The sequence below is a fragment of the Dendrobates tinctorius genome, unplaced genomic scaffold (genome assembly GCF_039654945.1).
Source record: "Dendrobates tinctorius isolate UK_male_01 unplaced genomic scaffold, ASM3965494v1 ptg000022l, whole genome shotgun sequence".
NCBI lineage: Eukaryota > Metazoa > Chordata > Amphibia > Anura > Dendrobatidae > Dendrobates > Dendrobates tinctorius.
This window is the reverse complement of record NW_027361690.1, coordinates 112346231-112358679: the sequence shown is the minus strand read 5'-3', so window position 1 is coordinate 112358679 and position 12449 is coordinate 112346231. Positions and strand designations below refer to the sequence as shown.

At 46.9% G+C, this 12449-nt stretch overlaps 1 protein-coding gene and 1 non-coding gene across 4 annotated transcripts in view; one reads left to right on the top strand and one right to left on the bottom strand.

Moving 5' to 3' along the window:
* Positions 1-11827, bottom strand: part of TET3 (tet methylcytosine dioxygenase 3) — a 126322-nt gene extending 114495 nt beyond the window's left edge. Inside the window, exons 1-2 of one of the 3 annotated variants that reach the window (XM_073569049.1) lie at positions 11337-11827; positions 9808-10542 (exon numbers count right to left, since the gene is read on the bottom strand). In XM_073569049.1, coding sequence (XP_073425150.1) covers positions 9808-10155 — 348 coding nt within the window. In that variant the 5' untranslated portion in view covers positions 10156-10542; positions 11337-11827. The other 2 variants (XM_073569050.1, XM_073569051.1) reach the window with 2 other exon arrangements.
* Positions 9539-9610, top strand: TRNAE-UUC (transfer RNA glutamic acid (anticodon UUC)). The gene has a single exon. It is a non-coding gene; the product is annotated as a tRNA-Glu (tRNA).
* Positions 11828-12449: the final 622 nt, after the last annotated feature.

The following is a 12449-nucleotide window of genomic DNA, read 5'->3' as shown; positions in this document are numbered from 1 at the left end:
AATGAAGCCAAATATCTGAGGATTTGGTTAATGACGGTTTTCTAGAGATGACAGGAACTAGAGAAGTACCTCAAGATGAATGTTATATCATGTTTGATCATTCATTCCTCATTTTCACGAAGTTGGTATTGGTCACCTATGGAAAGCGAGTTCAAGTAATTCTGAAATAAAGCTTTGAGGTTAGCTAGAAACATGGTAAGCCATGCACTCTGCCTACAGGAGGGGTTGTTTAACTCTTACGGTCCCAAAAGCCTGCTGTGTGGCTCCATTTATGCTGGTGTCAGAGGACAAACTTTCCCAGTGGAATCCACCGGTAGCAGTGGCTGCTTTATTCTCTACGCTAATTAGCCATGTGCTCAAAATCTTTGTCGGCCATCCTCTACTGGAACACTTCCCGTAGCATGCCACTCTGATACCAGCAGTGAGCAGCGTAGTGAGGTTATTACTTATGGAGCCTGCAAACATTAGGCGGAAATCCATTAGAATATTCAAAAAGATTCTACTCAACATTGATCATAGGGCTGTAGATAGCTGATCTTTCTAAAATGAGAGTTTTGACCAAGTTCATAACTAGTTACTAATTTATTTTTAATACACACTCAATGGAAAATTAGTTTTAACAACAAATGAAGGCAATGTAACCACAGGGCCTTAAGTAATCTTGGAGATTGGGTTCCTCCCATTCAATAACACATTTAGCAGCTGTACATGTCATAAGTGTATCGTTATTTTTGGATCCTCATCATCTTTTCTTCTCTATTAAATTAGATTTTCCAATCAGCAGCTTTGAAAGTATTCATTGCTATTGTTCTTTCATCACCCACATTGATCACCAACTACTACTCCCCAATGGATATGGGCACCGTAGGATATTGCACCATTTGCCAGCTGCAACACCTACTGTGAGGGTCGTGATATTCCTGCTTTCAGAGTAGATGCTAAATTGCATACCTTTGTAGCTCCCTCCCTCGCTACGTGTGACACATGGTGGCGACCGGGCCCCCGCTGCGATCTCGCTGATCGTGCTCGAATGTCCTGGGCCATTTTTTGATCGCTGGTGTCCCGCTGGCCAGCATGCATTTTTGTGTTTGACGCTGACAAGCGACCTCGTTGGCGACTCAGAACTCAGGGACGCAGGCGGGAGTCGTCAGAATAGCTGCTGTGTGACAAGGTCCCAACGACCGCCGAGGTCGTTATACGGATCGCTGGATCGTTCCTGCGTCGTTGAGTAGATCTGCCTGTTTGGCAGCTTACTAGCGACCATTTAGCGACGCACCAGCGATCCTTACCAGGTCGTATCGTTGTCGGGATCGCTGGTGCGTCACTTAGTGTACCCTTAGACTAGTAATCATTATAGGATAGCTCCTTTTACCATATCGGTTACTAAAGTAGCAATGAGAAGTCTCCACATGTTAACAAATTGTTGGGCGTCGTGAGTCCATATGGAGCTCAGGAAGAGGTGGCCCTCACAAATGTTGAGTTTTCTTTCTTTCGTTAGCATAGAAAAGTAAAAAGTAAATCAATTTGTGAAAACCATATATAATAGCGCAGCTCTGTAACACAATATATATATATATATATATATATATATATATATATATATATATATATATATATATATATATATATATTTTTTTTTTTTTTTATTAATCTAAGCCTCTTAATCTCAATCAGGAATATTCAACAAAGTTTCAAACTTTAATATAATTTTTGGACTGTATTTCCAAAATGTCAACTAAATACATACTATTAACACTAAAAGCCTAAACAAAGGACATAGTGACATTTGGCAAATGTTCTACTTCACCACTTTAGGAGGTATTCAGCACCTTCACTCACTCCGGACTACACCCAAGTCCAAACAACATTGAGCCACTTCCAAAATACGGAGCTTGGGGGAGACAGTTTAGATTGCGTAAAAGGAAACAGATGTTCATGTTTGGGATAATCACGTTCCCTCCTGAACCGCTCTGCCGGGATAATGTCTGAGCCATTAGAAACACACAGGGAAAAAAAAAAAAAAAACTTGAAAAGAAGTAGAGTGTAATGTAAAGATTTTCAATTTTCCAAAATGATGGAATATCGGTGGATGTGCCATCACTTATCCCCAGTCCTGATAAGAAAGAAGAGGCTGGTTTAGAGCTGTATCCCCTTCATGGTCTTTCATAGCTAGGTGGCGCTCTTTACCACCCAGCAGTGCAGGAAACTGTCCGCTTTATTCACTACCCATAGATTAAGTAATTCTCCACTACTATTAGAACATTTCACGTGACATCGCCACATGTATGACTGGCTTGGGACTCAATGACAATTTATTGCCTTCCAAGCCAGGTTAGTACTGAAATGTAGCCAGAAAATAAATATTGAACTGTGCTTAAAGCAAGCACACAACAGTATTTAAGAGTTGTCACTACATGGGTAGTAATATGGAGTAAACAGGTACTTACAATTCTTAAAGAGAAGGGAATTGGAGGAATAGTCCTGTATTGCAGCATCGTTTTCTCAATCCCACCGCGTGCATCACACAGCTAGTCATCTGCTGCCCCTCCACCTGCAGAGCACACAATGAGGGCATTGTCCCGATTGTTACAGCGCTCTGTAGATAACGCTGTGCAGCACGAGAAGGGTCCTACAATCTATAAAGACACCCAAAACTTCCTTCGTTGCTATTAACAAAGACAAGGAACCAAGTCTATTCACTTATTATACTTAGGCGTTTAGGGAGGAAACCAAGAATTTTCGATACAATGAATAAAGTGGAAATGAAGATTGACATTTTACCCTGGCAACATAAGTGAGAGCAAAATTGACAGGTTTTAGGGTACATTAAACCTAAAAGGATGCTGAAATACACCGATAATAGATAGACTTTTCTTGTCTTACTCAAACGGATAACAATGGTTATCCAAATATGTAGACATGGTGCTCGTGCCAGTCTGCACGGATATCGCTTTGAAACAATTTGGTGCAAATTATATTCGTCCTTTCATGCAGTTTTTAACAGTCTAATAAAAATGTCAACATGTCAAGGGTGACAGTTTTGTCCTATCATTATACTAAACATGATCCAAAGCCCCCCCCCCCCCCCCCCCACCACCACCACCAAACCATACACAATAGATGAAAGTTGTCTGAATTCCCCAATTTCGGCAGGACTCCCCAACCATCCGATGCGTATGGGCACCAGGGCTGGGGAGTCGGTAAGTCAAACCTCAGACTCCTCAATTTCCATAACGCCGACTCCACCAAGATGGGCTCCGACTCCAGAGCCCTGTTGGGAACCAACTAACATCTAGAGGTGTTACGGGGGGGGGGTGAAAGATCAGGTATTTGGAATTTCAACGCCTGATACTTTTGTTTATAGTTGATAGTTGGCCGCCTTACGAAAGCAATGCTATTAGGAGACTGCGGTTTTCAGTCATAGACGTGTACCTGGTTCGGCTACAGTCACTACTCCGTATGCTGTGAGCAGCATCTGTTAAACATGCCCGCCACTTTGATTGACAGCTTGCTCTACAGCACATCTGTGCAGAGCAAATTGTCAAAGTGCCAGGACATGCTTAAGCCGCCACTCACCATGTACTGAGCAGTGACTGAAGCGGCGTTGTGCCAGCCCCTACGACTGAAAGCCAACGGCTCTCAGGATGAATAAAGTTAATTTTCTCCCGTTAGCCGCACATTGTTAGGTAGCCGGACAGCATTAACCTGCACATATAGGGTTATTCTGTAAGGTAATAGCATTTGAGGACCGGACATGTTCCCTTTAAGGGGAGAAATTCTTCAAATGTTAATGTAAAAGGTGACATATTATTATGAGCTGCATATGTTATTAGTCATTAATCAACTTTCTTGAAGGATGGGATCACAAGAAAATAAGGGCAGACATTTATTAATGTTCTATACATGATCTAAGAGAGGGATGGATTAGTCTATTATCCTGGTATTACGCATGCATATAAATTGGCAGCTGGCGCCCAATGTTCCATCGAAACTGTCTGCTGGTCATTCTGGTTTAGAATTTACAGAGAACTACACAAAAACGTAAATGCTCTCCAAACCACGTGCACCATAAATCAGACCGGCTCCCGCATTGTAAACTTCCATGTTGTAGTCCGAAATGCTGTAGTGTTTTACCAATGGGGCCAGTGATGAGGCGACTAGTCCAAAAGGCATGTTACCGACGGCTTTTCCCCTTTCCCACCCAACATCTTTGAAAAGTCTCTCCCATTTACACACAGAGGGACCGGTCAGTGTAGCTGAGACTGTGGGGAGAAGTGGCCAAGAGGGAACAAGTCAGCAACGTAGATGAGCAAATGGAGAGTCAGCTCGGGAACATGTCTTTTGAGCCAGTCAAATCATCTCTGGCCATATTTTCTACTGTATTTTTCTCAGAAACTCAACATTTCAGAGCAGCACAGATGTTTGTAATGCAGAAATGTTTTTCAGATTCATGCCGCCCATGGTTAAAGCAGCATGAATCTTGTGACAGTTCTCTTCTCCCTTTCAGTTTCATTCCAACACAAGAAGCAACGGGATCAAACTGAAAGGGAGAAGATACAGATTAGATATTAGTAAAAACTTTTTGACAGTGAGGGTGATCAATGAGTGGAATAGGTGGCCATGAGAGGTGGCAAGTTCTCCTTCAATGGAAGTCTTCAAACAGAGGCTGGACAGACATCCATTTAGTGAATCCTGCATTGGGCAGGGGTTGGACACGATGACTCTGGGAGGTCCCTTCCAACTCTTACTCTACGTTTCTTTAGTGGGATCTTTTTGATGGCAAAAGCCATCCATGAGTACATCCAGTCTCTCCATTTGTCAGGTTTCCATTTTGTTTCTTAGGCTTGCGAAGTCAGCTTTGTTATCTTAAGTTTCCACGGTTGTTGAAAATGGACCAGGCATAATCAGAAGTCTTGGTGCTGATGTGACTAAATCCCACATTAATGAGGTCTATGAAAGTTCTTAGCATTGTAGCTTGAACCTCTTGGGGCACAATGCAAAATCTGTAACTAGGCCAAAACCTACCATGCATTACTTATGGAGCAGAGAGGAGCGACGCCTCTGGGTGTACTCAGGCATCAGGCCCAGGGAGCAACAATTACCTCAGCACCCTTGGCTCTTGGCCACTAACCTTCCTTGCATGGCAAACTCCTGTTCTGCCTATTCGTCTGGTTATTGTGGCTTACTCCAAACTAAACGTTTGAAAAAAAAAAAAATGAATACAAGTCATTTCAACCCCAAACATGAACTTCGGGAGCGTCAGACATAGTGGATTTTCTTTGCTGGAGTCCCGTAAGCTGTCTCTTCAGGAGACGGGGCAGATCGGTGGCACAGAACAGAATGAAGAGTGAACTACGTCCTTATTCGCAGCGGAGCGTGTTTCCCACAGCGTAACCTAGTGGGCCGAGGCTGAAAACTGCCCTGGAAGGTAACTCGAGGACATTGCTACTAGAAGGCTTATGAGTCATAGCTGCTGGTTTAGTTAAGCAGCAGCGTAGGGTCGGATGGTGGGAAAGCGGTGAACGTCACAGCTAAAAACACTCCATTCATGGGAAATGGAGAAAGGGATTTAAAGACGCCGATACGCGCATGGGAGGTGGAAGTCCGATCGCTGACACAATGCGACAAGCTACAGATTTTTGACCCGAGTCCATCGGCATATACTCCGAAGCGAAACGTTATGAGCGATATGGATGCCGATCGCAGCTTTGGCATGGAATAATGGATGACCATGAATCGTTTGTGAAGAATACGGCCTTGATCCGCACTTATTTTGAAGACTCAAGTAAGCATACATACATTGTGGTAATTGTACGGCATAAATCATTTTTACTGAGGCAGATCCGAACTGATGTCCTTATCTATACTTCTATACTCTCTGCCCTCTTGGCATCTGGCACAGGTATACATTAGTAGTCATTTACACGGTCTAGAGGGCAAAAGGGCAAGCAGCTGCAGGCGGCCATCACAGAAAACCAGAACCCTGTGCAGACTGGGATGGCTTCAGCGTGTTTAGTGATCCAGCCAGATCCTGATCATAATGCTACAGAAGACTAAACAGACTACACAATGGGAGCAGTATGTTGCTGGCAGTGGGGGTGGGGGGAGTTTAAAAAACCCAGCTGGCAGCCATAGGATATGCTTGCCTATACCACACGTCAAGAATCATTCCCTGTGAGGTGGGGGCAAGATGGAGGAGGAGAAAGAGGGCGAAGGAGCGGGGGAGGGTGACTCAGGCTCTCTTACAACCCCATACACAAAAGGGAGGCCTGCCATGTAATTCTTAGCAGGGTGTTCGCCAGTATTCAGACTACCACAGGAGGGAAAGAAGAGCAGGTACTAATAGGTGCTATAAACGGATTGACCGGCTGAGTGGGTGTCAGGCAATGAGAGGGAAAGGCCTACTTCACACACCCATATACCACCCATGTGAGACAATTTATGACCCTGCTGGGAGATAACAGGAGGGAGCAGGTCAGTAGCATGTACGCCATGTCCCAGGGATTTAAAATACCAATTACACAGAAACCATTTTCCTCTAAATGTACAGTGTAAGGAACAAATGCAGCCAATCGTAAGAGCTCGGCACAGCGGGCGTTTGAATTTCTTCACTCCCGCATGTTATCCATTATTATCTTATTCATATAGCGCCAGCATATACCACAGCAACGTACAGCCATAGCATCGCTACACAGAGCTGGCTTTTATCTATTCAGGGTCAACAGATTACCGCCTCCATTATCATCAACCTATCGTAAGAACCCGAGGGAAAAAATCTCATTATAATCGGATTTACATACAGTAAATTTTCTGCAGTGCAACCGAAAATGCCATTCTTGCCCCAACGGTAATGATCCTAGTGAGTGAATCTCAATTAAGACACAGTTAAGGCGAGCAAGCGGTGTAAATTCCATGATGGGAGGCCGGCAGGGGCTCCATATTGGCAGGAGAGGAGATATTTAATGCAGCTTATATCCTAGACAAGTATCTGCATACATTTAAAGGGAATCTGTCACCTCATTTTAGCCCTATGAGCTGCGGCCACAGCCATCAGGGGCTTATCTACAGCATTCAAGAGATAAGCCCCCCCATGTAACCTGAAAGATAACATAAACAAGGCCCCTTCACACACAGCGATATCACTGTGTGTGGCACGCATCAGAGACCGCCCCCCCCCCCCCCGCTGGGTATCGCTGATCGTGCAGGATCGTCCTGGGCCGTTTTTTGATTGTTGGTCTCCCGCTGGCCAGAACGCATCGCTGCGTGTGGCAGCAGGAGAGCAACGATCAGCGACGCTGGGAGCTGGTATCCAACGTAAACAGCGGGTAACTAAGAGCCGCGCGGCTCTTAGATACCCGCTGTTTACATTGGATACCAGCTTGCTCGCTGGTCCTGATCGCTGGTGGGTCTGTCTATGTGACAGCTCACCAGCGATCAGCTAACCATGTCCCAGCGATCCACGTCGGATCGTTGGTGGGATCGCTGGGACACTGGTGTGTGTAACGGGGCCTTTAGATTATACTTACCCGGGCTCCAGTCCGGTCCGATGGGTGTCGCAGTCCGGCACATCCCATCTTCTAGAGATGACGTCCTCCTCTTTACTTCTGCCGCGGCTCTTGCGCAGGCGTACTTTACCTGTCCTGTTGAGGGCAGAGTAAAGTACTGCAGTGCGCAGGTGCCAGATCTCTCTGACCTTTCCCAGCGCCTGTGCACTGCAGTACTATACTCTGCCCTCAATAGGGCAAATATAGTACGCCTGTGCAGGAACCACGACAGAAGGAGGATGTCATCGCTAGAAGATGGGAGGCGCCGGACCGGACCCCCGGGTGGGTATAATCTAACTCGCTTTTCTTATCTTTCAGGTTACACCGGGGGGGGTCACTTATCTACAGCATTACAGAATGCTGTAGATAAGGCCTCTTTCACATATCCGTTTTTTTTAATCCGGCACGATGCGGCGAAAAGTGTGAAAACCGGATCCGGAATTGGATCCGGTTTTGGCACATAGAATGTAATGATCGCCGCATCGTGCCGGATGGACATACGGCACCTCCGGTTTTTGCCGGAAACTGCAAACCTGCGCCGTCCGGCGTCAGCTAAAAACGTTGGCTGCAACTTTTTTTGCAGCGCCGGAGCGGCTTTTTCAACAGCGCATGCACGGGCACTGTGAGTTTTAACCCCACAAGTGCCCGATGCAGCACGCGCTCTCCCCCCCCCCCTCCGTACATACCGGCTTCCCCAGTACTGGCTTCCCCGGTGCTGCCTCTCTCGCTTGCTCCCGCTGCGGCTCCTTTAATACCGGCTTCCCCGGTGCTGCCTCTCTCTCCTCCGTACATACCGGCTTCCCCGATGCTGCCTCTCTCGTTTGCTCCCGCTGCGGCTCCTTTAATACCGGCTTCCCGATGCTGCCTCTCTCGCTTGCTCCCGCTGCAGCTCCCTTAAATGTTTTACAAGCCGGATCAGGCGCCGCACCTGCATCCACTGTCACCGCTGCACGCCTGATCCGGCGGTCCGGCTTTCCGCCGCACCCCGCCGGAACAATCACACCGGATGTGTGAAAGTAGCCTTAGCCCCTGATGGCGGTGGCCGCAGCTTATAAGGCTAAAAACAGGTGACAAATTCCCTTTAAAAGCCTAGACATAATAATCTATTCAGACATCCGTATGACTTGGTTGGGGGATGGGTCCTCCGTGTAAACTCAGCCTCAGACCTCATTCAGACATCAGCAATTGTTCTCCTAAGCAAAAATCGTCCGACTTTCATCAGAGTTTTAGATCTGATCACTGGTCGACGGTGACTAAAATAAGATTGTAAAGCTTATTTTACCTATTATAACGTTAAAACCATGCACAAGGATGCCGATGTGTGCGGTCAGTGATTTTCATAGACTCACATGTGTAATTTTGATCAATGACTCGGATCCAAAAAACGGACAAGTCTCCCATGACGTATAGTCCGCAGAAAGCAAAAAAAAAAAAAAAACGTGAACGGTTCCATAGATTATAATGTGTATGTGTTCTATGCATAAAAGACAGGGCTAGGACACGTGTGTGAAAAACATACATCTAAGAGAATCAATTGCACCATGACCGTAGAAATGCATCTGCCACAATGGTTTCACATGAATATACACTCTGGTATCACGACAGATCAAGCGTCTAAATCGCATAACACCGCACATAGACCAGGAGGCCGAATTCCTGACAGTCCCAAGAATTCATACATTAGGAAGAAAAGGAACACGCGGAATGAATCAATGAATTAGGTGTCAAGAACTTCTCTGGACCTTTAAACATGAACCCTAGTGTTCTCTACCCCGCCCACTATACAACGTTAAACCAATGGGAAGCGAGCGCCATCAGCTGGGAAGCGAGTATCAGTAGCGAGCGAGCGTGACAGGTTATCTGCAGCTCTTCTGTAACAGTGACATTTAACCCTGCTTTGGTGGTGCACCGAAACGCATCGCAGAAAAGTCTCCGGAGGACACCACACAGCACTGTGCACTTTAGTCTGAAGCGGCAGGAGCTTGGCAACATGCTCCCATATGGTCTAGCGGTTAGGATTCCTGGTTTTCACCCAGGCGGCCCGGGTTCAACTCCCGGTATGGGAACTGTTTTGTTTTTTTTTTTTGTAGGACATCTAGGGACAGAAGATTTTTGTTGTTTTATCAATATTGAATTTATTATAGCTTCAATTACAAAAACTTTTGCACGTCAAGTCTACAGATTGCTCAAGAATTTTCATGAGCAATACTAATGCCCCACCGTCAATGAAAAAAAAAGTATACAATGAGCTGCAACCTCTCACCTCTGCGACTTTTATGGGCACCGCTCGCTTCTTCTTCAGCTGTTCGCATTTTCTCATTTTGCAGATCTGGTGACTGGTATTCCGGTGCACGCAGTTGCGACAGGCTCCGCAAGGTTCTTTTCTCAGGCACGGTACGCAGACCCCACAACGCTTCCTCTTCTTGAGGGGCTGCTCCAAAAGTTCCATATTACTGCCACTGCTTCCAACGGAGCCTCGCGCACCGCCAGTCACCGGCGTCTCCACCGGCAAGTCCACTGATTTTAGCCTCCCGAGGGATTCCCCGTCGTCGGAAAAATCATACACAGCTTGACTCCCCATGTGAGGCAATGGGGCATGCTGGGTCTCCATAAGCACCGAACCGAAATTTTTCTAAAAAGCCTTAAAACCTTTAAAACAGCGGTTTTGCCGAGGGGCATGGGGCTACGCTGCGCGGTGTCTGCGGCAAAGGTTATCTAGTCCTGTGAACCAACGCTAACCGACTTCTAACAGTGATCCACAGTTTACGTCCCTTCATTTGGCTGCGACCCTCTGTGAGACGGGATCCTTACAGCGAATACCTTCTTAGAACCCAAAATTCTTCTTTTCCCAGCCCAACAGACATATTCGGTGCGGGCGCGAGCGTGTCTTCTGGTGATTCCCCTTTCCCCCCCTGACAGCAGCTCATGGTGACTCAGAAACACTACGCTCTAGTGATCCGCCGGGATGGGGTTGGACCAGGACTTCCTGAAACTTTTCCTACAAAAAAAAAAGAAAGAAGAAGAAGAGGGATATGTCAACACAACCGAAACAGAAAATCAGCCACAGAGTGATGGGGGAAAAAAATTCGCTTTTGACAACAATTTTTTTTGGCATCGGTCACAATCTACACCCCAACTACGGAACAATTGGAGAAACCCATTACGGTAACTAGCGCAATAATGACCATTAGTATTAAATAATGAGAATATAAATAAAACATTGCCACAACTGTAGCCACTTTACACTACACAAATAAGCCATTAGCGATACACAAAGTGCCCATACAAAGTTTGTCTCTGTATAAACACCAACTCTACACATACAAATGTGCACATGCCCACATCACACACCAAGGGCTGCCACAGACACGAGGGGAGAGCTGATAATGGCTCAGTGACAGGACACAGCTCTTTGTTCTGGAGCCGGGACTGTACCAGCAGGTCGGCCCTCCCCCACCCCCTCCAACAAAGAGACCCCCCACCCTAGAGTCACCCCTTCATACAAGCCATGCACCCCAGAGTCAGAGCTGGTCCTCCTAACCTGCACTGCATATAGGGGACCTCACAATCCAGGGCTGCCAAGTGACAGTGGGGGGAGAGCCCACGTGTGGGGCCACACTGCACAGCTCGGGGCTGCAGGGACACACTATGTGCAGCAGCTGATGGGTGATCCAAGTGCCGCTCACACCTGATCACTCCGGATTCTGCCCCTCTGATGGAGGCGAGCAGAGCGCTGCTCATGTGCCGGGGCTCCAGGACGTCCCCAGCCGGTGCATGGCAGCCCGCACTCACCTTGTGTGTGCCTCTCTCTCAGCCTTCAGCAAGCCGGCACGAGGGGGAAGGGAGAAGCTCAGGGGCACAGATGTGGAGCAAACAAAAGGGAAGTGACTGAGAAATGCTAAAATGCGAAGTGGAGCAGCAGAGGATCAGGAGCGGTGACTGAAGAGGAGGAGGAGGATGGGGGTCACAGGCAGAAAGGGAGGGAGCAGGTGCTGAGCACAGAGACGGCAGAATGGGGTGAAGAGCAGAGATTTCCACCACAACACAGGGAGACCGAGACATTAGAGTGTGCTGCTGCCTGAGGTGGTGTCTATAGGCAGCACTGCACCTTGTATACTGATGTATACACTCATCATGGTGGCACAAAGGACCAGCCACAGTCAGCCGACAACTGCACCGCTAACGACACGAGAGGACGGTGTAAATGTCACCGCGTAGCGGCCGGCGTCACACACTCGGAATATTGCGCCACCTTTTCTTATTTATTAAAGAACCCACCAAAGCGGAGATAGTGACAAAGACAATTAGAAAGAAGCATTAATTGTCACCCGGACAATAAGTGTTACATTTTGACATGTTTTGACATCGGTGTGATGACATCTCTCCAAGGCCCTGGTCACACTTGCGAGAAACTCGCACGAGTCTCGCGCCTCAATACCCGGCACTGCCGCCGGCGCTCGGGACCGGAGTGAGCGGCTGCATAGAAATACATGCACTCCAGTCCCGAGTGCCGGGTATTGAGGCGCGAGTTTCTCACACGTGTGACCCCAGGCTAAGGCTCTGTGAACACAACACCTTTTTTCAGGCGGATTCTGCTTGCAATCCAACTGAAAAAGCGATGCCAAAAAAAAAAAAAAATAGGCATAATGCACAAGAATGTCAAAACGGCATTACTGTACACAATTTCCATAAGGCCACGTTCACACATTCAGTATTTGGTCAGTTTTTTACCTCAGTATTTGTAAGCTAAAACCAGGAGTGGGTGATAAATCCAGAAGTGGTGACGGGTTCCTATTATACTTTTCCTCTGATTGTTCCTCTCCTGGTTAAAAAAAAGTGACGTTCATTATTCGGGCAGCTTTATTTTTAAAGCAGCTTGTTCTATATGCTTGAAAGTCTAGAGCA